The 26518-nt window shown below is 65.0% G+C and overlaps 1 protein-coding gene across 2 annotated transcripts in view; it reads right to left on the bottom strand.

The window, feature by feature from the left end:
- Window positions 1-26518, bottom strand: part of CPNE9 (copine family member 9) — a 44893-nt gene that overhangs the window by 8180 nt on the left and 10195 nt on the right. For both annotated transcript variants that reach the window (XM_073350801.1, XM_073350800.2), the window contains exons 3-15: window positions 21141-21187; window positions 19706-19809; window positions 16440-16479; window positions 11914-11990; window positions 6384-6447; window positions 5950-6053; window positions 5723-5827; window positions 4869-4910; window positions 3847-3922; window positions 3413-3466; window positions 2079-2140; window positions 1448-1494; window positions 98-279 (exon numbers count right to left, since the gene is read on the bottom strand). In XM_073350801.1, the coding sequence (XP_073206902.1) occupies window positions 98-279; window positions 1448-1494; window positions 2079-2140; window positions 3413-3466; window positions 3847-3922; window positions 4869-4910; window positions 5723-5827; window positions 5950-6053; window positions 6384-6447; window positions 11914-11990; window positions 16440-16479; window positions 19706-19809; window positions 21141-21187 (1004 nt within the window). The remainder of the gene's footprint in view (window positions 1-97; window positions 280-1447; window positions 1495-2078; window positions 2141-3412; window positions 3467-3846; window positions 3923-4868; window positions 4911-5722; window positions 5828-5949; window positions 6054-6383; window positions 6448-11913; window positions 11991-16439; window positions 16480-19705; window positions 19810-21140; window positions 21188-26518) is intronic.

The following is a 26518-nucleotide window of genomic DNA, read 5'->3' as shown; positions in this document are numbered from 1 at the left end:
CAGGACCCAGGGCAACACCACTGCTGGGAGTCACCTCCCATCCCACCTGGCCCTGGGCTGGTGTGGGGCTGGCAGAGGCCCTGGCACTGCCTCCTACCAGGGGGAACTGATGGGAAATGCTGCCGTCGGGTGGGACCTTGGCACCAAAGCCGTACGCGGGGAAGAGCTTGTCGCTGTCGTAGTCCTGGATGATCTCGCCGACGGCCTTCAGTGCCATGGCGTAGGCGCTCAGCTGGTATGGGCTCACGTAGTGCAGGGAGGTGGGCTGCGACGGGACCCCTGCCGGGCACACACAGCACCCACCTCAGCCTGAGCTGTGCTCCCCGGTCCCTGGCCCTGCCCCATCCGCCCTGGGCCCCTCGCTCCTACCCAATCCACCCCGGCTCCTCCCTCCCCCCATCTTCTTCAGGCCCCTCCCGTCCCTGCCTCCCACAGGGTCCCTCTGCCCCCATATCCTCCCCAGGCCCCGTTTCCCAGGACCCCCATGTGACGAAGTGGGAATGTTCTTAATGTTCTCTCTGAATACTGTGTGGGTGCCTCAGTTTCCCCATGGCATTTCTTAAGTCTCTAGGTGGGGGGATAAGGGGGTGTGATTGTGGCAGAGCCCTAGAGGGCCAGCGTGATGGTGTCTGCACAGAGAATAGCCGACACCCTGTCCCCTGGCGACTGATGGCCTGGGCCCCTCCTCTGCAAAGGGGCCGACTGAAGGGGTTGGAAAACAAAGAGATCAGGTGGCCTCCTGGCCCGGGAAAGAGACAAAGGCCAGAGGAGGGGTGGGAGAGTTTCAGTTTGGAGCTGGCTGGGGAAATGGAGGGAGGCCAGAGGGGGCTCTGGCTCCCTGCCCCCCAAGACGGACCTGACTGATGGGTCCTGTTCTCTGCACCTACAAGCTCTGTGTTAGACCATGTTCCTGTCGTCTAATAAACCTCTGTTTTACTGGCTGGCTGAGAGTCCCGTCTGACTGCAGAGCTGGGGGGCAGGACCCTCTGGCTTCCCCAGGACCCCGCCTGAGTGGACTCGCTGTGGGAAGCGCAGGGAGGGGCAGAGGAGGCTGAATGCTCCGAGGTCAGACCCAGGAAGGTGGAAACCGGGTGAGCTGTGTGTCCTGCAGACAGGCTGCTCCCAGAGAGGAGACTTCCCCAGAGTCCTGCCTGGCTTCATAGGGAGCAGTTCCAGAGCATTGCCCGGGGACTCCGTGACACCCCATCACCTTGCCCCTCTGATCCCCGTTTGAGGAAACCCTGTGGCAGACCCCCAGAGTCTGGGAGGCGGGTAGCTGGGACTGGGGCGAGAATGGGCTGGAGAGCAGCTCCCTGGAGGCAGAACCCCCAGGCCCTTGCCGTGAGATGGGTGGAGGAGGAAGGAGCTTGAGGAAGGACCCAGGGCTGAGCTGTCCCTCGGTTTCCGTGGGAGGCACCTGGGCCCAGCCCGTGCAAGGGGCACTTACCGTTGGAGGCCGTGAAATCGATGGCGACCGTGAAATTCAGCTGTGTCCTGCGGGGGCAGGAGAGGAGAGTGAGAGAGCACTCCCCCAGCCCCCCAACGACCTGTTCCCAGCTCCCCTCACTCCACCCTGCTCCCCCAGCCCCCCAATGATGCGTTCCCAGCTCCCCTCCCGCTGTCCTGCTTCCCCAGCCCCCCAACACATTCCCAGATCCCCTCCCCCCACCCCATCCCCCTCCCATCTCCCAAACCTGCTCCCCCAAACTCCCCTCACACCAGCCTCCCCTTCCCAGCCCCTGCAGACCCCTGCCACCCCTCCCCGCAACACCAGCAGCATCGGTTCCCTCTCCTGCTCTCCACCAGCTCTTCCCACCTCCCGCTGTCCCCTGCCCCCTCAGAGGCCAGGGCCCGTCTCCCCGGCCCAGGGGCTGCTGCCAGCATCGGGTGCACGACTCCCTTGGGTCTTCGCGCGGGAGGCTGGGCCAGGGTCATGGGGGCAGGGTGGGCAGATGCAGCCCATGTGGAAGGGGGGGGCGCAGGGTGAGGAACAAACCCCAAAGGGGCTGAGGAGTGCAGAGGTTTGAACAGAACTGCCTGGGGGGCCATGCCGGGGGGGTCCCTGGGCACCTGCTCACCCGCCTCGGATGTAATCCACAAAGGTGAACTCGGACTCCACGGCGAAGGAAAGAAGGGTCACCTGCCGGAGACAGAATGTCAGAGACCCCCGAGACAGGTCCTCCCCTCCCCACTGACAGACCCCCAAGACAGACCCCCCCCCCCACAGACACAGACCACCGAGACAGGTCCCCCAGAAAGACCCCCGAGACAGGGCCCCCCCCGACAGACCCCCCCTTCTCCCCAGAGACAGACCCCCCCCAAGACAGGCCCCCACTCTCCCCAGAGTCAGACCCCCCTGAGATAGGCCCACCCAGAGTCAGACCCCTGAGACGGGGCCCCCCTCTCCCCAGAGCCAGGCTGTGAGGGAGTAGGGAGTGTTACCCGGGAATGCTGCGTGGCACTTTTACAGGTTACTGTCTGCATTGGTACGAGATGGTGGTGGGATGTCAGGGGGTGACTTCACTGCGGGGAGATACCTGAGCAGGTAACCTGAGCCAGGAGGGGGTCGGGGCCAGGTGACACCTTCTGCCCGGAACCGGTCAAAGGCTGGAGGAGGGGCAGGGGGTGGGTGGGTGAGGCTGCTGGAGGGGGTTTCAATTTGCAGTTGGCTGGGGAGAACCCAGGTCTGGGCTCCCCTCTGCCCCCCAAGAAGGACCTGACTGAGGGGTCCTGTTCTCTGTACCTACAAGCTCTGTTTGGGACTGTGTTCCTGTCGGCTAATAAACCTTCTGTTCTACTGCCTGGCTGAGAGTCACGGTGAATCGCAGGAAGTGGGGGGTGCAGGGCCCTGACTCCCCCCCACTCAGTGACACAGGCCCCCCCCAAGACAGGTCCCCCCAGAGTCAGACCCCACTGAGACAGGCCCTCCCAGGGTCAGACCCCTGAGACAGGGTCCCCCTCTCCCCAGAGTCAAACCCCCCAAGACAGGGCCCCCTCTCCCCAGAGACAGGCCCCTAGAGAGATATCTAGAGACACTTATTGGAAACAGAATGTCAGAGACCCCAACCAGAGACACCCCACAACAGCCTCGCTCTCCCCAGGACAGACCCCCCACAACAGACCTCTGCCCCTCCACATAGAGACCCCCCAAATACCCTCTGTCTCCCCAGAGACCCCCCCAAAGAAATCCTCCCCCACTCCGCAGGGAGACAGAGCTGGAGAAACCCCTCTTCTGTCCCCCCCAGGACAGACTGAGGCTGCAGGGCAGGCGCAGGGCTAGTCGGAGCTGAAGGAAGGGAGCCGTGGGGTGCATCACCAAGGGGGCAGGGGGCAAAGAGGGAGCCGGGGGCTCTGCCTGGTCGCGGCGGGGTGGGGGCACATTCCCTCAGGGGCCCCGGCAGGTTTCACGCACCGTTCCGGAGTTGATGTATTTCTTCTTCTTGCATTTCTTCTTTGGATTTAACACCTGATGGAAGCAGAGGAACAGTTCAGGAACCCCAACATCAGCACCTCCCCTGGCTGTTCCTGACAGCCCCCCCTCCGGCTGCCAGTCCCCCTGGCAGTTCCTGACAGCCCCCCTGGCCACCAGCACCCCCCCACCCCGGCCATCATACTCTGTGAGTTAAATTCCTGAGCCCAGAATCTCGCCTGGATTCTAACCCTGCAGCAAACTCCACAAGAATGAGGCCCCCGCAAAAGCCACCCGAACCGGCAAACGCCCGCCAGCCCAGAGCTGCCCACTGGGAGAACAACTCCATGCCCCAGAGCTGGCCCAGGCCCCCAGCCCCAGTGGGGCTGAGCCAGGCATGGGGGGAACCAGGAGAGCTGGGCAGCAGCAGGCCTCACCTCATAGACAGTGAACTGGCTCTGAGCGCGGGAAAGCTCCCGGTAGCTTGTGGCAAACTCCCCGATGAAATCGTGGCTGTGGGCCAGAGAGCACAAGGCAGGTGTCAGTGGGCAGCACAGATGCTCACTCAGCCTGTCGTGGAGGGAGAGGGCGTGGGGGGCCTCGGCCACTATAACCTGGCACACCAGGGGCAGAGCCTGCAAGACAGCCCCCTGCTCCGACCTCTCCATCCCACTCCCCTTCCAGAACCAGAGATAGAACCCAGGAGTCCTGGATCCCAGCCCCCCGCTCTAACCGCTAGAGCCCACTCCCCTCCCAGGAGAGCCCACACACCTGCTGGGTGTGTGCTGTCCCATCTTGTGGCCCTGAGACCACTTGGAGATTAATGAGTCTGCTCCAGCCTTAACTAAGGGCTGTGTAGCTTTCAGCTCATCCCTTTAGCTCCGGGGGTTTGTCGCCACTCACAGGGAGAGAACCCAGGAGTCCTGGCTCCCAGCCCCACCCCCCTGATCCAACCCACTAGACCCCATTCCACTCCCAGGACTGGGATAGAACCCAGGAGTCCTGGCTCCCAGCCCAGTGCCCACTAGCCCTTGCTCCCTCACAGGCAGGGCAGAAAGGGGGTGGCTGGAGGACGAGAGAAGGGGCAGCCCTGGGGCCCAGACACAGGAGCCTTCCAGCAGGCAGCCCCAGCAGGGCGGAGAGGTGGGGCCCAGCAGGTAGGGGCAGGAACCCAGCCAGGCCAAGGGCTGCTCCCGCTGGCTCTGGACAGACTCAGGGACTGGCTCCCTGGGCCCCAGAGCATGGAGGCCGGCGGAGATCCGCCGGCTGCAGGGTGGCCAGGAGAGCAGTGGCATGGATACAGCCCAGGGTGAGCCCAGGGTGAGCCCAGGGAGAGCCCAGGGAGAGCGAGGGGGAGGGGGTTCTGGCCAGGGCAGGCCCAGGGATCAGGCCTAAGGCCAGGCCATGGCTGGACGGGGTGGGGGCGGGCACTGGGGACATGCTAGCAGCCTGATCCCACCTTCCATCCCGGTCCCAGTCGTACACGTCTATCTTCACCGTCCTGAAATACAAGTGCGGGTAGCAGGTTAGCAAGCACCCAGGATGGGCCCGGAGAGCCCCACGGGGCCTGGCACCCCACGCTCCCCCATCCCCGCCCCCGTTCCCCTGCTGGGGCCCCGCTCCCCCATCCCCGCCCCCGTTCCCCTGCTGGGGCCCCGCTTCCCCGTCCCCGCCCCCGTTCCCCTGCTGGGGCCCTGCTCCCCCATCCCCGTCTCCGTTCCCCTGCTGGGGCCCCGCTTCCCCGTCCCCGCCCCCGTTCCCCTGCTGGGGCCCCGCTCCCCCATCCCCGCCCCCGCCCCCGCCCCCGTTCCCCTGCTGGGGCCCCGCTCCCCCGTCCCCGCCCCCGTTCCCCTGCTGGGGCCCTGCTCCCTCATTCCCACCCCCACTGGGCCCCCATTCCCCCGTCACCACTCCCGGGCCCCCGCTCCTGCATCCCCTCCCCCACTCCTCTGCTGGGGCCCTGCTCCCCCATCCCTGCCTCCACCAGGGATCCACTCCCCTGACCTCACCCCCAGGGCCCCACTCCCTCATCCCTGCCACCCTGCTGGGGCTCCACTCCCCCATCCCTGCCCCTGGGGCCCCACTTCCCCATCTGCTCCCCCGCTTTGGCCCTGCTCCCCGCTCCCCTCCTCCCCCAGGCCAAGCCATGCCAGAGAGCTGCCCCTCCTGCCCCACACAGGACTGGCTCAGAGAGCTGCCCCTCCCCACAGGGCCTGCTGGGCCAGGGAGTTTGCGTGTCTGGGATCTGCTCGCTCTGGCTCTGTGCTTGCAGCCCCCCCCCCCCCATGGCGGGACACGTGTCTAGCTCCTGACCTGTCATAGTCCCCGTTGCACAAGGCTCGCACGGGGATGGAGAATGGCTGCCACACCGGGTTGAGTGTGTTTTTCACCACTTCTGTCTTGTGGCAAATTGTGAACCTGGAGGCGGCACCAGAGAAGTGGGGCTGAGGGCAGGCACTAGCCGGCAGGAGCCCACCCCAGCTGCCCCCCGCTGGGCGCCCGCCCATGCAGAGTGGGGCGTCAGACGGCCCCAAACGTACGTGCCGTCCTCGTTGCTGCGGTAGAAGACAAGGAAGGGGTCGGATTTCCCGAAGAAGTCCTTCTTGTCCAGCTTGTTGGCGCAGAGCTGCATGGTGACAATGTCCTGAAAGAAACGGACTCCGTCAAGGCAGGGGTCAGGATCCAGGCAGGGGGTGGGTGGTGAGGGGCAGCTGCCGACGCGGGCAGGCGGCTCGTTCAGAGCCTGTAGGGAAGGCCCTACCGGACCTGGGCCAGCCCACTGACCTGGGGAGAGCAGCGCCCCACCCAGCCCCATGCCTTCTCCACACGCACACCCCTTCGGCCCCCCCAGCACAGCCCCCCAGGTACACATGCCTCAGCCCTCCCCTGCCCCCAGCGCCCCTCAGCGTCCCGTGGGTCCCGCAGCCAGCCTGGAGCGTGGGCAGCGTGGCCAGGCCAGCGGAGACGCACTCACCCGGCAGTTGCTGAGCTCCTCAGCCGACAGCAGGATGGTCCCACACTTCTTCCCTGGGACCCCCCTGGGACAAGAAACACCCCGTTAGGCCGGCAGGAGTGGACGGCAGGCAGCCCAGGGCGTGGCTGCAAGGGGTTTGGCTGCTCTCCCCGCCACGTCCTGTCTGCCCGATTTCAGCCCACTGAAGGGCCCAAGCCAATGGCCAGAGCAGAGCACTCTCCCAGCAGGGGGCGCTGTGGGGGCAGGGCAGGATGATGGCGGGGCAGGGAAAGCTCCCAGCAGGGGGTGCTGGGGGGGGCAGGGCAGGCACCGGATGTGGGGGGGCTCCCAGCAGGGGGTGCAGGGCAGGCACCAGATGTGGGGGGCTCCCAGCAGGGGGCGCTGGGGGGGGCAGGGCAGGCACCGGATGTGGGGGGCTCCCAGCAGGGGGTGCAGGGCAGGCACCAGATGTGGGGGGCTCCCAGCAGGGGGCGCTGGGGGGGGCGGGGCAGGCACTGGATGTGGGGGGGCTCCCAGCAGGGGGTGCTGTGGGGGGGGCTCCCAGCAGGGGGTGCAGGGCAGGCACCAGATGTGGGGGGCTCCCAGCAGGGGGCGCTAGGGGGGCGGGGCAGGCACCGGATGTGGGGGGGCTCCCAGCAGGGGGTGCAGGGCAGGCACCAGATGTGGGGGGCTCCCAGCAGGGGGCGCTGGGGGGGGCAGGGCAGGCACCGGATGTGGGGGGGCTCCCAGCAGGGGGTGCAGGGCAGGCACCGGATGTGGGGGGCTCCCAGCATGGGGTGCTGTGGGGGGCGGGGCAGGGCGCTGGCTGGGGGCGGGGAGCTGACTCAGCGACAGGTGTGGTGGGTGGCGGGTGGGACGCTGGCTGGCTGGGAAGATGGTGGTGCTGAGGAATCGCTGACCTCGGAGCCCAGGGCCCTGCCGTCGCTCGCCCGCACTGCTAGGCAGGCTGCTGGCTGCAGTGGGAGCCATGGCTCATGTGGGGCAGCAGGCAGGGGGCGCTGGTGTCTCCCTGGCCCTCTACGCTGGGCACTTCCCAGCCACACTGTCCCTGGGAGAAGCTGGAGTGTGGCTGGCCGCCCCCGGCCAGGCTCGGCAGAGCCAGACTGCGCAGCTCCTTGCACTGTGTGTGGCTTGTACACCCCTCCCCTGGGCACCAGGGCCTGAGCCTGAGCCGGGTCACGGCCCCCTGCGCCAGGACCTGCAGATTTCAGGGCGGGTTTGCTTGGCACATCCCCACTGCCCTCAGGAGGGAGAGCACGTGCTCTGCCGGCCGCGGGGACCCCTTCCCTCGGGGAGCTGCACCCCCACAGGGAACTGAGCCCATGGGGACTGGCTGCCCCTCCAAGCCGCCTTTCTGCCAGCAGGCAGGGCCAGGAGCCTTGGGGGCAGGGCAGGATGGTCCCTGGGGCTGCGGGACGTTGTTGGGGGTCCCCCCCTCAGCCCAGCCTCCCCCAGCTACCCCCTGAAGAAGTTGTCTCACTCCCTTCCTGGACCTGTGTCTGAGTGCGGCTGGCCCTGCTGCTCCAGGCTCCATGAAAGGCCTGCCCAGCCCCAGCCCCCCATGTGCACCCTGGCATGGGCCTGGCGGGTTCAGGGGCCTTTCCCCTCTGGGGGACACGGGCTCTGACCTGGCTCCAGGGCAGGGCCTGGCTGGCTCTAGGGGAGAAGTATGTGGCGGGCAGGGACTGGCTGGCTGGGGGCAGTATGTGGGGGATGGGGGCACTGGCTGGCTGGCTGGGGTCAGTATGTGGGGGACGGGGGAACTGGCTGGCTGGCTGGGGGTCAGTATGGGAGGGACGGGGGGACTGGCTGGCTGGCTGGGGGCAGTATGTGGGGGACGGGGGGACTGGCTGGCTGGGGGCAGTATGTGGGGGACGGGGGGACTGGCTGGCTGGCTGGGGGCAGTATGTGGGGGACGGGGGGACTGGCTGGGGGCAGTATGTGGGGGACGGGGGGACTGGCTGGCTGGCTGGGGGCAGTATGTGGGGGACGGGGGGACTGGCTGGCTGGGGGCAGTATGTGGGGGACGGGGGGACTGGCTGGCTGGCTGGGGGCAGTATGTGGGGGACGGGGGGACTGGCTGGCTGGGGGCAGTATGTGGGGGATGGGGGCACTGGCTGGCTGGCTGGGGTCAGTATGTGGGGGACGGGGGGCTGGCTGGCTGGCTGGGGGCAGTATGTGGGGGACGGGGGGACTGGCTGGCTGGCTGGGGGCAGTATGTGGGGGACGGGGGGACTGGCTGGCTGGGGGCAGTATGTGGGGGACGGGGGGACTGGCTGGCTGGCTGGGGGCAGTATGTGGGGGACGGGGGGACTGGCTGGGGGCAGTATGTGGGGGACGGGGGGACTGGCTGGCTGGCTGGGGGCAGTATGTGGGGGACGGGGGGACTGGCTGGCTGGGGGCAGTATGTGGGGGACGGGGGGCTGGCTGGCTGGCTGGGGGCAGTATGTGGGGGACGGGGGGCTGGCTGGCTGGGGGCAGTATGTGGGGGACGGGGGGACTGGCTGGCTGGCTGGGGGCAGTATGTGGGGGACGGGGGGACTGGCTGGCTGGGGGCAGTATGTGGGGGACGGGGGGACTGGCTGGCTGGCTGGGGGCAGTATGTGGGGGACGGGGGACTGGCTGGCTGGCTGGGGGCAGTATGTGGGGGACGGGGGACTGGCTGGCTGGCTGGGGGCAGTATGTGGGGGACGGGAGGACTGGCTGGCTGGGGGCAGTATGTGGGGGACGGGAGGACTGGCTGGCTGGGGGCAGTATGTGGGGGACGGGGGGACTGGCTGGCTGGGGGCAGTATGTGGGGGACGGGGGGACTGGCTGGCTGGCTGGGGGCAGTATGTGGGGGACGGGGGACTGGCTGGCTGGCTGGGGGCAGTATGTGGGGGACGGGGGGACTGGCTGGCTGGGGGCAGTATGTGGAGGACGGGGGGACTGGCTGGCTGGCTGGGGGCAGTATGTGGGTGACGGGGGGCTGGCTGGCTGGGGGCAGTATGTGGGGGACGGGGGACTGGCTGGCTGGCTGGGGGCAGTATGTGGGGGACGGGGGGACTGGCTGGGGGCAGTATGTGGGGGACGGGGGGACTGGCTGGCTGGCTGGGGGCAGTATGTGGGGGACGGGGGGCTGGCTGGCTGGCTGGGGGCAGTATGTGGGGGACGGGGGGCTGGCTGGCTGGCTGGGGGCAGTATGTGGGGGACGGGGGGACTGGCTGGCTGGCTGGGGGCAGTATGTGGGGGATGGGGGGACTGGCTGGCTGGGGGCAGTATGTGGGGGACGGGGGGACTGGCTGGCTGGCTGGGGGCAGTATGTGGGGGATGGGAGGACTGGCTGGCTGGGGGCAGTATGTGGGGGACGGGAGGACTGGCTGGCTGGCTGGGGGCAGTATGTGGGGGACGGGGGGACTGGCTGGCTGGGGGCAGTATGTGGGGGACGGGGGACTGGCTGGCTGGCTGGGGGCAGTATGTGGGGGACGGGGGGCTGGCTGGGGGCAGTATGTGGGGGACGGGAGGACTGGCTGGCTGGGGGCAGTATGTGGGGGACGGGGGGCTGGCTGGCTGGCTGGGGGCAGTATGTGGAGGACGGGGGGACTGGCTGGCTGGCTGGGGGCAGTATGTGGGGGACGGGGGGCTGGCTGGCTGGCTGGGGGCAGTATGTGGGGGACGGGGGGACTGGCTGGCTGGCTGGGGGCAGTATGTGGGGGACGGGGGGCTGGCTGGCTGGCTGGGGGCAGTATGTGGGGGACGGGGGGGCTGGCTGGCTGGCTGGGGGCAGTATGTGGGGGATGGGGGGACTGGCTGGGGGCAGTATGTGGGGGACGGGAGGACTGGCTGGCTGGGGGCAGTATGTGGGGGATGGGAGGACTGGCTGGCTGGGGGCAGTATGTGGGGGACGGGGGACTGGCTGGCTGGCTGGGGGCAGTATGTGGGGGACGGGGGGACTGGCTGGCTGGCTGGGGGCAGTATGTGGGGGACGGGGGGACTGGCTGGCTGGCTGGGGGCAGTATGTGGGGGACGGGGGGACTGGCTGGCTGGCTGGGGGCAGTATGTGGGGGACGGGGGGCTGGCTGGCTGGCTGGGGGCAGTATGTGGGGGACGGGGGGCTGGCTGGCTGGGGGCAGTATGTGGGGGACGGGGGGACTGGCTGGCTGGCTGGGGGCAGTATGTGGGGGACGGGGGGACTGGCTGGGGGCAGTATGTGGGGGACGGGGGGACTGGCTGGCTGGCTGGGGGCAGTATGTGGGGGACGGGAGGACTGGCTGGCTGGCTGGGGGCAGTATGTGGGGGACGGGAGGACTGGCTGGCTGGGGGCAGTATGTGGGGGACGGGGGGACTGGCTGGCTGGGGGCAGTATGTGGGGGACGGGGGGACTGGCTGGCTGGCTGGGGGCAGTATGTGGGGGACGGGGGGCTGGCTGGCTGGGGGCAGTATGTGGGGGACGGGGGGCTGGCTGGCTGGCTGGGGGCAGTATGTGGGGGACGGGGGGCTGGCTGGCTGGGGGCAGTATGTGGGGGACGGGGGGCTGGCTGGCTGGCTGGGGGCAGTATGTGGGGGACGGGGGGCTGGCTGGCTGGGGGCAGTATGTGGGGGACGGGGGACTGGCTGGCTGGCTGGGGGCAGTATGTGGGGGACGGGGGACTGGCTGGCTGGCTGGGGGCAGTATGTGGGGGACGGGGGGACTGGCTGGCTGGCTGGGGGCAGTATGTGGGGGACGGGGGGCTGGCTGGCTGGCTGGGGGCAGTATGTGGGGGACGGGGGGCTGGCTGGCTGGCTGGGGGCAGTATGTGGGGGACGGGGGGACTGGCTGGGGGCAGTATGTGGGGGACGGGAGGACTGGCTGGCTGGCTGGGGGCAGTATGTGGGGGACGGGAGGACTGGCTGGCTGGGGGCAGTATGTGGGGGACGGGGGGACTGGCTGGCTGGCTGGGGGCAGTATGTGGGGGACGGGGGGACTGGCTGGGGGCAGTATGTGGGGGACGGGAGGACTGGCTGGCTGGCTGGGGGCAGTATGTGGGGGACGGGAGGACTGGCTGGCTGGGGGCAGTATGTGGGGGACGGGGGGCTGGCTGGCTGGGGGCAGTATGTGGGGGACGGGAGGACTGGCTGGCTGGCTGGGGGCAGTATGTGGGGGACGGGGGGCTGGCTGGCTGGGGGCAGTATGTGGGGGACGGGGGGCTGGCTGGCTGGCTGGGGGCAGTATGTGGGGGACGGGGGGCTGGCTGGCTGGGGGCAGTATGTGGGGGACGGGGGGACTGGCTGGCTGGCTGGGGGCAGTATGTGGGGGACGGGGGGACTGGCTGGCTGGGGGCAGTATGTGGGGGACGGGGGGACTGGCTGGCTGGCTGGGGGCAGTATGTGGGGGACGGGGGGACTGGCTGGGGGCAGTATGTGGGGGACGGGGGGCTGGCTGGCTGGGGGCAGTATGTGGGGGACGGGGGACTGGCTGGCTGGCTGGGGGCAGTATGTGGAGGTATAGGAACTCCAGCTCCAGGCCCTCCCCCCGCATGGAGCCCCCAGGGGCAGGTGAAGGGAGGCTCACGTGAGGGGTCTCTCCAAGCGGCTCCGCTGGGATCCGATCACTTCGCCCAGCGCCACGAACGCCTGGCCCAGAAAGTCCTGCCAACAAGGCTCGCTAGTTAGGGCACACAGAGCACTGTTCTTGCCTGCAGGTGGGGAAGGCAGCCCATGGCGTGCCTCCAGCCCCCACCCCGGGGTGCCTCCAGGGCAGGACATCTCAGATCCCCCCACACCCCATCCCAGGGTGCCCCCACAGCAGGGAAGGTCAGAACCCAGCAACCCCCATATGAAATGATGGGGTCAAAATGAGCTGGGACCACTCGAGAGAGATCTCATAGAATCCTAGAATATCAGGGCTGGAAGAGACCTCAGGAGGTCATTGTGACGAAGTGGGACTGTTCTTAATGTTTCCTCTGAATAGTGTGCGGGTGCCTCAGTTTCCCCTGTGCAGTTCTTAAGTATCTAGGGGGTGGAGTAAGGGTGTATGATCATTGCAGAGCCCTAGAGGGCAGGTGTGTGCAGGGGTCTGGACACAGACAATGGCCGACACCCTGTTTCCTGGCAACTGATGGCCTGGGCCCTTCCCCCCTGCAAGGTGAGAGCTAAAGGGTTGGAGAACAAAGGAATCCGGTGACCTCCTGTCCTGGGAAAGGGACAAAGCCCAGGGGAGGAGGGGCTGGGGGGAGTTTCAGTTTGGGGCTGGCCGGGACATGGAGTGAAGGGCAGACGGGGTTGTCTGGCTCACTGCCCCCCATAATGGACCCAGCTGAGGGGTCCTGTTCTCTGCACCTACAAGCTCTGTGTTAGACCATGTTCCTGTCGTCTAATAACCTTGGTTTTACTGGCTGGCTGAGAGTCCCGTCTGACTGCGGAGTTGGGGGGCAGGACCCTATGGCTGCCCCAGGACCCTGCCTGAGTGGACTCGCTGTGGGAAGCGCACGGAGGGGCAGAGGAGGCTGAATGCTCCGAGGTCAGACCCAGGAAGGGGGAAGCCGGGTGAGCTGCTTGTCCTGCAGACAGGTTGCTCCCAGAGAGGAGACTGCCCCAGAGTCCTGCCTGGCTTCGTGGGGAGCAGTTCCTGAGCATCGCCCAGGGACTCTGTGACAGTCATCTAGTCCAACCCCCTGCTCAAAGCAGGACCAACCCCAACTAAATCATCCCAACCAGGGCTCTGTCAAGTCTGAGAGTCCTCGGAATCCTTGTGGAGACTTCTCTGAAATCATCCACTCACTAGGCAGCGGCAGTCAAAAAAGTGAACAGAATGTTGGGAATCATTAGGAAAGCGACAGATAATACGACAGAAAATATCATATTGCCCCTATATAAACCCATGGTATGCCCACATCTTGAATACTGCATGCAGATGTGGTCGCCCCATCTCAAAAAAGATATATTGGAATTGGAAAAGGCTCAGAAAAGGGCAACAAAAATTATTAGGGGTATGGAACAGCTTCCGTATGACGAGAGATTAATCAAGATTGGGACTTTTCAGCTTGGAAGAGATGACTAAGGGGGGATATTATCGAGGTCTATAAAATCGTGACTGGTGTGGAGAAGGTAAATAAGGACATGTTATTTACTCCTTCCCAAAACACTCCAACCAGGGGTCACCCAATGACATTATAGGCAGCAGGTTTAAACAAACACAAGGCAGTGCTTCTTCGCACACCGCCCGCCCAGCCAGTCTGCGGAGGGCGCCACAGTGTCCAGGCCAGGGGGTGCGAAGGCCAAAAGTGTAACTGGGTTCAAAAAACCAACTAGATCAGTTCTGGAGGATGGGTCGGTGACTTATTGACTTGAACTGGGACCATATAGAACATCGTTGCAACCCAGGTCCCGTAGTGGCACTAAATCTTGTATAAAGGGGGTCAACTAAGGTGTCTCAGACGAGGTGATGGTTTGCTGGTTAGGATGATGCTGTCTGTGTGCGTCTATCATTTTGTAGTTAAAGTTATGAATATTGGCTCTGTCCTGTCTGTAGTTCAAACCTGTGCTCTGCTTCTGGGGGACACCCCAGACACGTTGGGGTCAGCTCTGCCTAGCCTGCTGGACGGCCCATTAAGGACCATCAGCGACACAACTGACCCAGTGAGAGAAGGCAGACGCGCCTGGGGACTCGGCCAGGCGTGCAGGGACCTGCCTAGGGACCGAACTCTGAGGTGTTTCCAGGCCATGGATGGGCAGCTTGTCCTTGGGACACAGAAAGCAGAGACCACACGGCAAGAGACTTTCAAAAGCTGCTGCAGCTCTTCCAGCTGGTCTTCAGTCCTGCTTCTGGCCTCTGGAGGGACTTGGCTACCCTGAAGCTTTGACCCAAGGACTGAAAGACCCATCCCAGCCGGGGATGTTCTCCAGAGACTGGATTTGAACCTGCCGTTTATTCCATCGCTGCTACAAGCCTGACCCAAGAACTTGGCCGTCACTGGATGTCATTGATTCCATTGAACCCGTTCTAGCTCTCGTCTCTGTCTTTTCCGTTTATGAACAAACCTTTAGATTTTAGACTCCAAAGGATCGGCAGCAGCGTGATCTGTGGGTAAGATCTGATTTGTGTATTGACCGGGGTCTGGGGCTTGGTCCTTTGGGATCGAGAGAACTGTTTTTCTTTTACTGGGGTATTGGTTTTCACAACCATCTGTCCCCATAACGAGTGGCCCTGGTGGGGTTACTGGGAAACTGGAGTGTCTAAGGGAATTGCTCGTGTGACTTGGGGTTAGCCAGTGGGGTGAGACCAAAGTCTGCTCTGTTTGGCTGGTTTGGTTTGCCTTGGTGGGCACAGAAACCCAGCCCTGGGCTGTAACTGCCCTGCTTTGAGCAGTTTGTCCTGAATTGGCACTCTCCGTTGGGTCCTGCCAGAACCAGCCTCATTACACGGTCCACCAATGGCTGTTAGCCAGGATGGGCAGGGACACAAGCCCGTGCCCTGGGTGTCCCTAAGCCTCCAACTGCCAGAAGCTGGGCATGGGCGACAGGATGGATCATTCGATAACTGCCCCGTTCTGTTCATTCCCTCTACAGCACCTGGCCATGCCAGAGCCAGGACACTGGCCCAGACGGACCACTGGTCTGACCCAGCACGGCTCTGCTGAGGTTCTGGATTCCTGCCTGCACCCTTCCAGCCAGAGCTTGCTGCTGAAATGAGGCTAGTGCTGCAGTGGGGAGCAGGTGCTATGGGGCACCCCGATGGGGAGGCATGCGCCATGTCTTGGTTGGCAATCTCCACCAGCCCTTTGTGTTCCGGAGCTGCAGAAACAACGGCCAGGGCCCAGGAGAGGATGGGGGGAGGGATGTCCCCCGGCCGCCAGGAGAAGAGAGGCCTCCCGTGGGGGAGGCCTCTGTGCTGCAAGGGCTCTAACTGCTTCTCTGCCCTGGAGGAGTCTGTCTGTCCAGGGCCCCCAGGCCCTCCCTTCTGGCGGGAGGGGAGGGGAGGTGTGGGGCACTGCCTGCAGGGGTTACCATAAGAACGGCCAGACTGGGTCAGACCAAAGGTCCATCCAGCCCAGTGTCCTGGCTGCCGACAGTGGCCAGTGCCAGGTGCCCCAGAGGGAGTGAACCTAACATTCAGTGAATCAGTGATCTCTCTCCTGCCATCCATCTCCACCCTCTGACAAACAGAGGCTAGGGACACCCTTCCTTGCCCATCCTGGCAACATCCTGGTTCAGTCCCTGGTGACAAACGACCCCTGCCCACCTGGGGCTCCCCCAGCCCAGTTCTTGCTCCCGGCTGTGCTTTGCCTGTTTGCCACGGGGGGCAGGAGAGGCACGTACCTTCTGTGGTCCCAGGGTGGGCAGCAGAGAGAGAGCAGGTTAGACAGGGTGAGGATGGAGCCCGGGCTGCCCCCCCGAGGGCCAGCAGCAGGTAGTGGGTCGCCCCATCGCTCACACAGAGCCACGCTCTGGGCCACAGGCAGCACCGGATCCAGCCAGGCACCCTGGGGGCAGGCTCTGGAGAGCAGCAGGGAGGGGATGCCGGAGAGCTGGTGTCAGAGCCTGGGTGAGTGGGGCCAAGCGGCGGCCAGGGACAAGGCCCATGTTCTCTGTGCCAGGTACGCAGTGCAGCTCCTTGGGCACACAGCGCCCGCACTGCGCTCTCCTGCCGGGACCAGACGGCCAGCTGCTCCCGGGCCAGCGCCCAGGGCACTGCCTGGAAACCGGGCTCAGCCCCTGCTCGGCCACACATGCCCTGGGCGGTCTCTGGCCAGTCCCTGCCTCGCCAGGCCGCAGCTCCCATCTGTGCAGTGCGGCTGTGAGGTGCCCCCTACAAACAAGGACAAGCTGCCTCTGCACTCACAGCTGGGGAGACCCTGACACCTCCCGCCCCCCACCCCGTAGGTCACAGAGCCTCAGCGTCTCACTGGTCCAGCAACATGGCAAAACAAGGGACCCGCAAGGCACAAGGGGGAGGGCTGAGCCCAGGGGAGGGAGGGCAAAGCTGGGGGCTGAGCCCAAGGGCAGGGCTGAATCCGGGAGGAGGGCGGAACCAGGGGCTGAGTCCGGAAGGGCAGAGCGGGGGGCTGAGCCTGCAGGCAGAGCCGGGTCCATACTCACGTGTTTAGAGATGTTGCAGCTCTTGGAGTCCACGTTGTAGCTTGGGGGGAAGAGAGGAGAGCCGTGAGAACCCTGCAATGGGTGCAGGACCCCCACAGTGCTGCTCCAGTCGGAGTCCCGTCCCCCCCGCCCATCAGCCCTCCTCACCCAGGAATGAGCTCTGTCCGGGGCATTGCTGGCACGGGATGGGGGCTATAGGGCCCCACATGCAGGGCCCTGAGCACAGCCAAGCCCAGCAGGTGATGGAGGCTGGCGCCTGGTGGCTGCCCTGACACCCAGCAGTGCCCGGAGAGGCCTGAGAGCCCGGAGAGGCTCCTGGACCCCTTCTCATAGGCCACTACTCCGGACACACAGCTGGGGCTGCGCAGCTCAGCGACTGGGAGCACCCTCCGGCCAAGGACAAGCACCGGCTCCCACGGTGTCCTCCGGCCGCTGGAAGCTGGGTCCTCCTGGAGTTCCTGAGCTGCGCTGGGCACTGCACAGACAGATCAGAGACAGGCCCAGATGTGCCCCCTGGCACCAGACACAGCTGTTCTCCAGCCCCCCCGTCTCATGTTCTCGCCCACCCCGGGCGCTGCTGGGTGTTCGCACCACTGGGCTCCTACCCTGAGTTCCAGGGTCATGACGACTTCAGGCCGGCCCCTGTTACACGCTGGCCCGAAGAGCTTCTGTTTCTGACTACGGCAGAGTCAGGAACCCTGGGAGCAGCATGGCAACTGCCCTGCCTTGCTGCAGCCAGCCCGCCACGCCACCCCGCCACCCCCCACCGCCACTACCACCCCGCCACGCCACCCCCACCGCCACTACCACCCCGCCACGCCACCCCCCACCGCCACTACCACCCCGCCACGCCACCCCCCACCGCCACGCCACCCCCCACCGCCACTACCACCCCGCCACACTGCAACCGCCACTACCACCTCTCCACGCCACCCCCCACCGCCACGCCACCCCGCCACGCCACCCCCCACTGCCACTACCACCCCGCCATGCCACCCCCCACTGCCACTACCACCCCCCACCGCCACTACCACCCCGCCACCCCCCACCGCCACTACCACCCCGCCACACTGCAACCGCCACTACCACCTCGCCACGCCACCCCCACCGCCACACCACCCCGCCACGCCACCCCCACCGCCACTACCACCCCGCCACACTGCAACCGCCACTACCACCCCGCCATGCCACCCCCCACCGCCACTACCACCCCGCCACGCCACCCCCCACTGCCACTACCACCCCCCACCGCCACTACCACCCCGCCACACTGCAACCGCCACTACCACCACGCCACGCTACCCCCCACCGCCACGCCACCCCCCTCCGCCACTACCACCCCGCCACACCACCCCCCACCGCCACTACCACCCCACCACACCACCCCGCCACACTGCAACCACCACTACCACCCCACCACGCCAACCCCACCGCCACTACCACCCCGCCACACTGCAACCGCCACTACCACCCCACCACGCCAACCCCACCGCCACTACCACCCCGCCACACTGCAACCGCCACTACCACCACGCCACGCCACCCCCCTCTGCCACTACCACCCTGCCACACTGCAACCGCCACTACCACCCCGCCACGCCACCCCCCACCGCCACTACCACCCCACCACGCCAACCCCACCGCCACTACCACCCCGCCACACTGCAACCGCCACTACCACCACGCCACGCCACCCCCCTCTGCCACTACCACCCTGCCACATTGCAACCGCCACTACCACCCCGCCACGCTACCCCCCACCGCCACGCCACCCCCCTCCACCACTACCACCCCACCACGCCACCCCCCACCGCCACTACCACCCCGCCACACTGCAACCGCCACTACCACCCCGCCACACTGCAACCGCCACTACCACCCCACCACGCCAACCCCACCGCCACTACCACCCCGCCACACTGCAACCGCCACTACCACCACGCCACGCCACCCCCCTCTGCCACTACCACCCTGCCACACTGCAACCGCCACTACCACCCCGCCACGCTACCCCCCACCGCCACGCCACCCCCCTCCACCACTACCACCCCACCACGCCACCCCCCACCGCCACTACCACCCCGCCACACTGCAACCGCCACTACCACCACGCCACGCCACCCCCCTCTGCCACTACCACCCCGCCACGCCACCCCCCACCGCCACTACCACCCTGCCACACTGCAACCGCCACTACCACCCCGCCACGCCACCCCCCACCGCCACTACCACCCCGCCATGCCACCCCCCACTGCCACTACCAACCCCCACCGCCACTACCACCCTGCCACGCCACCCCCCACCGCCACTACCACCCCGCCACACTGCAACCACCACTACCACCCCACCACGCCACCCCCCACCGCCATGCCACCCCCCACCGCCACGCCACCCCCGACCGCCACTACCACCCCGCCACGCCACCCCGCCACACTGCAACCAGCACTACCACCCCGCCACGCCACCCCCCACCGCCATGCCACCCCCCACCGCCACTACCACCCCGCCACGCCACCCCCCACCGCCACGCCACCCCCCACCGCCACTACCACCCCGCCACGCCACCCCGCCACGCTGCAACCGCCACTACCACCACGCCACGCCACCCCCCACCGCCACGCCACCCCCCTCCGCCACTACCACCCCGCCACACCACCCCCCACCGCCACTACCACCCCACCACACCACCCCGCCACACTGCAACCGCCACTACCACCCCGCCATGCCACAGCCGCTCCGCCACGCCACCCTGCAGCCACCCTGCCATGTCCCAGGACACTGCAACTGTCCTGCCGTGTCACACGATGGCCACCACGTCTGTCATACCACAACTGCCCCAGAGCTCTGCAACCCCACCTCCAGTTTCCCCAGTCAGGAGTCCACTTTGGCCCGGTTGGCAGCCATACCACAAATCACCTGGTCTCCGACTAAGGGCCAAGTGGGAAAGCAGGGAGTGAGCAGAGCCGAGGCAGGGTGGGGAGGGGGACCAGGTGTGGGGGGTAACCAAGATGGGATTGGGGAGGGGAACTGGGCAGGTGGGACCTGAGGCAGGGCAGGGGGGCCAGGCAGGAGGAGCCAAGGCAGGGTGAGGGAGGGAGACCTTGTGTGGGGATCAGAGGAAGAGCAGGGGGACGTGGATCAGGTGGGGGAGGGGAGCAGGCAGGGGGAAGCAGAGGTGGGACAGGACAGGGGAACTGGGCAGGGGGGAGCCGAGGCAGGGTGGGGGAGAGGCATCAGGTGGAGGAGGGGGAGCAGGTTTCACTCACACATCAAAGCGCAGATTCTGCTTCTCCTCAAAGAAATAATCAAGGACGAACTTGCGGACGAAGTCGGGGTTCAGGGTGTTGTCAATCACTTCGGTGCGTCCAAACTGAGGGGAGAAGGGGGTGAGGGGACAGCACCCAACCCAGAGGGGCCACCTGGGGCCACGTGGCCATGGCCCTGGGGTCCCAGCATGTATGTGAGGAAGGGGCTGTCCCCCAGAGCCCCTCGTTTAATTTCTGCTGCCTCCCTGGCCTGTAATCCAGATTCCCTGGGATTAAGGCCAATGGCAGAGCCAGATCATTAGTGTGGGAGCAGGTGGCCATATGGGCCTGTTTAGCAGAGCAGGGGATTAGGTGGCCCTGGCTGGGAGCCCCCGCAGGGATCGGAGTGGGGCAGGCCCAGCCCTGCAGCAAGGGGGCGCTGGGTAACCCCCGGCCAGGCCAGGGGCCGCGCTGTTGCTCCTGAGCCGGTGCCCGGAGTGCAGGGACGCGTGGAGCTATGGGTGGGCGCTGCTCAGACTGGCTAGTGGAGCAGGGGCAGCCCCCAGCAAGAGTCTATTCCGGTCCCTGGGCAGCCCAGCCCCGAGGCCCCACCTCTGACTGATCTGGGCTGGGCCGAGGACGGACTGGAAATCCCCAGGCCTGCAGGGCTCAGCCCCGGCTCGAGGGGAGCAGCAGGAGACTTTGCTTCTGGCCACTCAGCCCTCCCCACCCCATGACCTGAGCCCAGGGCAGGAGCCTGGGGCTGCCCTCCCCCGTCAGGGCCACTGGTGGGGCCTCTGCAGGGCGCATGGTGCTGGCACAGGGGAAGGAGACGCCCTGCGGCAAAGCTGAGAACTAGCCCCCACCTGAAGCGAACAGGCTGCCAGACGGGCAGCTCAGTGGTGCAGAGGAGGGGGCCCAGGCTGCTCACTGCACTGCGAGCTGCCCGCTCTGCTGCCAACACAGCACCCTCGGGGTGACCGGGGAGCCAGCGGCCCTGCTCAGCAGCCAGGCCCTGGGCTATGAAGGAGTGAGACAAGGAACCCTCTCTGAAAACGACTCAGAGCCACTGGGCTTGGGGCTGGGCTCCAGGGGAGGGGGAGGAGACAAGGTCAGGTGGCTAAGTCCCACCCTGGACTTCCAGCCGGTCGGTGGCCAGCTGGCGGAGAGGTGGGTGCTCAGGTCTGCTAGCTCCTTGACAAAGACTCAGCCGTGGCAGATGAGCCCACTGACTTGCTTGGGGGTGGGGGGCACAGGGCTAGATGAGCGCATTGGCAGTGGAGCTGGGGTGGCAAGCGGGTCTCCCGAGCCCCGCATAAGGAGCCCAGGGCAGCAGAAGGTCTTTGCCCTTCTCATGCCCGGCCTGTGCCAGAGCAGGACAAACATCGACCCCTGCTGCAGCGGGGGCAGAGTGCTGGCTCCGGGCACTGGGACGGGCCCCACTGCGCTCACTCACCTCCCTCCACTCCTTGCTGCCGCTCCCGTGGATGAACAGAACCACTACTGCAGAGAGGAGAGCGCGGGGTTAATGACTGCCTCTGCATCAGAAGCCACCCCATCCCACTGCATGTCTCTCACACTGCATCCGCCAACACAGCCATCCCACTGCATGTCTCTCACACTGCACCCCCGAAACACCCCGTCCCACTGCATGCCGCACACACTGCACCCCTGAAACACCCCGTCCCACTGCATGCCTCACACACTGCATCCGCCAACACAGCCATCCCACTGCATGTCTCTCACACTGCACCCCCGAAACACCCCGTCCCACTGCATGCCTCACACACTGCACCCCTGAAACACCCCATCCCACTGCATGTCTCACACACTGCATCCGCCAACACACCCATTCCACTGCATGTCTCTCACACTGCACCCCCGAAACACCCCGTCCCACTGCATGCCGCACACACTACACCCCTGAAACACCCCATCCCACTGCATGCCTCACACACTGCATCCGCCAACACACCCATTCCACTGCATGTCTCTCACACTGCACCCCCGAAACACCCCGTCCCACTGCATGCCTCACACACTGCACCCCTGAAACACCCCATCCCACTGCATGCCTCACACACTGCATCCGCCAACACACCCATTCCACTGCATGTCTCTCACACTGCACCCCTGAAACACCCCATCCCACTGCATGCCTCACACACTGCACCCCTGAAACACCCCATCCCACTGCATGTCTCTCACACTGCACCCCTGAAACACCCCATCCCACTGCATGCCTCACACACTGCATCCGCCAACACACCCATTCCACTGCATGTCTCTCACACTGCACCCCCAAAACACCCCGTCCCACTGCATGTCTCTCACACTGCACCCCTGAAACACCCCATCCCACTGCATGTCTCTCACACTGCACCCCTGAAACACCCCATCCCACTGCATGCCTCACACACTGCACCCCTGAAACACCCCATCCCACTGCATGTCTCTCACACTGCATCCGCCAACACAGCCATCCCACTGCATGTCTCTCACACTGCACCCCTGAAACACCCCATCCCACTGCATGCCTCACACACTGCATCCGCCAACACACCCATCCCACTGCATGTCTCTCACACTGCACCCCCAAAACACCCCGTCCCACTGCATGCCTCACACACTGCATCCGCCAACACACCCATTCCACTGCATGTCTCTCACACTGCACCCCCGAAACACCCCGTCCCACTGCATGCCTCACACACTGCACCCCTGAAACACCCCGTCCCACTGCATGCCTCACACACTGCATCCGCCAACACACCCATTCCACTGCATGTCTCTCACACTGCACCCCTGAAACACCCCATCCCACTGCATGCCTCACACACTGCACCCCTGAAACACCCCGTCCCACTGCATGCCTCACACACTGCATCCGCCAACACACCCATTCCACTGCATGTCTCTCACACTGCACCCCCGAAACACCCCGTCCCACTGCATGCCTCACACACTGCACCCCTGAAACACCCCGTCCCACTGCATGCCTCACACACTGCATCCGCCAACACACCCATTCCACTGCATGTCTCTCACACTGCACCCCCGAAACACCCCGTCCCACTGCATGTCTCACACACTGCATCCGCCAACACACCCATTCCACTGCATGTCTCTCACACTGCACCCCCGAAACACCCCGTCCCACTGCATGTCTCTCACACTGCATCTGCTGACACACCCCATCCCACTGCATGCCTCACACACTGCACCCCTGATACACTCCATCCAACTGCATGTCTCACACACACTCCCCCATGGCACACACCCCTCATGTACCTGCCACTGTGCATGCATACTTTGCACATCACAGTGAGTATACACACACCTCACTGCACATACACACCTCGCCCCTACACATTGCACACCCCACTCCTCTGTGCACACACTGCATGTGCACTCCACCACCACACACTCGCACATGCACACCTCATGGACACCATCCCACTGCACTGCACATCCCATCCCACCTATGATGCAGCAGGGACTGAGTGGGGCGGATTGAACTAGGAATGTGGCAGGGGAGTTTACTGGGACTGTCTGATCAGTGATGAGATAGCAGGGAGTGACTTCACTGCCTGGGATGATACCTGAGTCTGTAACCTGAGTTGGGAGGGGGGTTGGGTCCAGGTGACACCTTCCACCTGGGGAAACTGGACAAAGGCTGAAGGAGGAACTGGGGGGAGGCTGGGGGAGTCGGCTGGAGGGGTTTCAGTTTTTGGAGTGGGCTGGGGAAGAGGAAAGAGTCGCAGAGCGGGGGTCTAAGTGCTCTACCCCCCAGAAGGGCCTGACTAAGGGGTCCTGTTTATGCCTGCAAGCTCTGGTCTGGACTGTTTTCCTGTCATCTCTAATAAACCTTCTGTTCTACTGGCTGGCTGAGAGTCACGGTGAATCACAGGAAGTGGGGGTGCAGGGCCCTGACCTCCCCAATCTCCATGACAACTGCTGTCAGAGGTGGGATCTACTGCACCCCGTGGATGGTGCTTCCTGCAGTAAGTGACTGGGGAACAGTAAAACAAAGGGGGATTGACAGGAACCAGGTGTGCTGAAGAGTCAGAGAGGAGTGGGTTTGGGGGGCGAAGGAGCTATGCTTAACCCCTGGGAGTGTGTGACCAGCAAGAAGGACTGTTGCAATAATGGGGTCCCCTTGGACACTGCAGTGAGCAGTCTCAGGGGTGGAGGAGTCTGTGGCTTGACCTTGGAAGAGGGGTGGTGACCTGGAGAAGGGTTGGCACAGTAGGGGTTCCTCCTGGACACTGCAGCTCGAGCACCCAGGCCTGCTCGTGGCCACCAGGGAGATGTACGCTAAGCGCCTTAAGAGCAACCTGGTGGAGCTGAGCAGGCAGAGGGGGCTGCACATTGGAAGGCTCACCAAAGAACACCTGATTGCCCAGCTGGAGGAGGAGGATCGCTTGGATGCACCGATCCCTGCCTCTGAGGGAAGCAGCCTAGCAGATGCAACATGGGCCCTGGTGCCTGACCCGGCTGGGAGGGGTCAGATTGCAGCCAAGGGCATCCCGAGACCCCCCTACCTATGCCTAGGGGAGGGGCTGGGAGGACCCCAGAGAATACCGAAGGCACCCTGACCCAGCAGCCAGCAGGGGATCCTCCGGCAGAGTTCTCCATCCCTGGAGCTGAGGCGGCTGGAATGGGAGAGGGAGATAAAATTGAGAGAGTTGGAAGATCGCGAAAAAGTGTGAGAGGGTCGCGAAAGGCAGCGTCAGCATGAGCTGGAGCTGGCCAGGCTGAGGAGCAGCGAGGCCCCGGCTTTGGTGAGTGATGGGGGACCCAGGACTGCATGGAGATTTGATAAGTGCGTCCTGGCCCAGCGTAAGGAGAGGAGGACATCGATAGCTTCCTGAATGCCTTTGAGAACGCCTGTGAGATTCACTGGGTTGACCCAGCAGACAGGCTCCAGTTTCTCACCCCCTTACTGGACCCCAAAGCCGTGGAGGTGTACAGCCGAATGAAAGGGGCGGAGGTAGGGGACTATGAACTGTTCAAACAGGCCCTGCTCTGCGAGTTTGGGCTGACCCCCGAGATGTACCAGAGAAGGCTCTGGAGCCAGCATAAAATGCCTGAGGGCACATATCTACAACTGGCCCTCCAGATGCAGGGATATGCCTGCAAGTGGGCAGATGGGGCCCGGACGAAGGAGGACCTGCTTGACCTCATTGTTCTGGAGCAACTGTATGATCAGTGCCCTTCCGACCTGAGGCTGTGGCTGGTGGACAAAAAGCCAGAGAACCCCCAGCACGCAGGGCAGCTGGCCGACGAGTTTGTGAACAGTCAGTCGGGGAGTGGCAGGGAGGAACCCCAAACGAAGAGGCCCCCCACGATGCAGAGAGAGAGAGTCACCATGGGACCTCCCAAAGGGGGAATGTAGAGCACCCCATCCCAAGGAGAACATCCAGCATCAGGACCAACCGACCCACTTGAGGGGACCAATGGGACCTGAGCTGCTATCACTGTGGCCGGAAAGGCCACATACAGACCCAGTGCCCCAAGCTCAGGGGCAGTCTGAGCAGACCAAACCCACACAGGGTTAACTGGGTAGGGACCCAGCTGGACGAGGAGCAGGCTTCCCAGGCAAGGGAGGCTGGCAGCTTACCAACTGCTCAGGAGGGAGGAGTGCCCCAGACCAGCTCCTCTGGGGGGCTGGATGCCCCGGACTCAAGGTCCTCAGTTTACAGGATGGGCGCAGGGCTGTCCCTCCAGAGCGAGTGCCTTGTTCCCCTGGAGGTGGATGGGAGGAAGGTCAATGGATACTGGGATACGGGCACGGAGGTGACACTGGCCCGGCCCGAGGTGGTGGCCCCAGATCGGGTGGTGCCCAACACCTACCTGACCCTGACAGGGTGGGCGGGACCCCATTCAAGGTGCCTACGGTAAGGGTACACCTGAAATGGGGGGCCAAGGAGGGCCTCAAGGATGTGGGGGTACACCACCATTTGCCCGCTGAAGTTTTGATGGGGGGAGACCTAGAGGACTGGCCAAGCAACCCCCAGAATACCCTGGTCGTGACCCGTAGCCAGAGCCGGTGAGGGGCACTGTGCCCTGACCGTGGGGAGGGTACCACACTGGAGGCGCAGGACCCTACCTTGGTGGGAAGGGAGGGCCGAGGGGCATGGCTCAGAGAGGCTGAGGCCTCAGACCCGGCCAGTGAGAGGGAACCGGGCCCCATCCCTTCCCCAGCCGCTGAGTTCCAGGCCGAGTTGAGGAAAGATCCCTCCTTGCGGAAGCTCAGGGACCTGGCCGACCTCAGGGTGGTACGGACCATGAGGAGAGGCTGCCAGGAGAGGTTCCTGTGGGAGAAGGGGTTCCTGTACCGAGAATGGGCTCCCACAAGGGAAGTGGAGTCCTGTGGGATCAGGAGGCAGCTGGTGGTCCCCCAGAAGTATCGCCGCAGGCTCCTGTACCTGGCCCATGACATCCTCCTCGCAGGGCAGCAGGGAATCCGGCGCACCCGGCAGAGGCTGCTACAGAACTTTTACTGGCCCGGGGTCTTTACCACGGTCCGGCAGTATTGCCGATCCTGTGACCCCTGTCAGAGGGTGGGGAAGGCCCGGGACAAGGGGAAAGCGGCTTTGAGACCTTTGCCCATCATAGAGGAGCCTTTCCAGAAGGTGGCCATGGACATCGTGGGGCCTCTCAGCAAGACGACCCGGTCGGGGAAGAAATACATTCTGGTGGTGGTAGATTTTGCCACCCGCTACCCCGAGGCAGTGCCCTTAGCTTCCATTGAAGCAGACGCCGTGGCCGATGCTCCTGACCATTTTCAGCCGAGTGGGGTTCCCCAAGGAAGTCTTGACAGACCAAGGC

Source organism: Lepidochelys kempii, chromosome 7 (assembly GCF_965140285.1).
Source record: "Lepidochelys kempii isolate rLepKem1 chromosome 7, rLepKem1.hap1, whole genome shotgun sequence".
Taxonomy (NCBI): domain Eukaryota; kingdom Metazoa; phylum Chordata; order Testudines; family Cheloniidae; genus Lepidochelys; species Lepidochelys kempii.
This window is presented reverse-complemented; position numbering and strand designations above follow the sequence as displayed.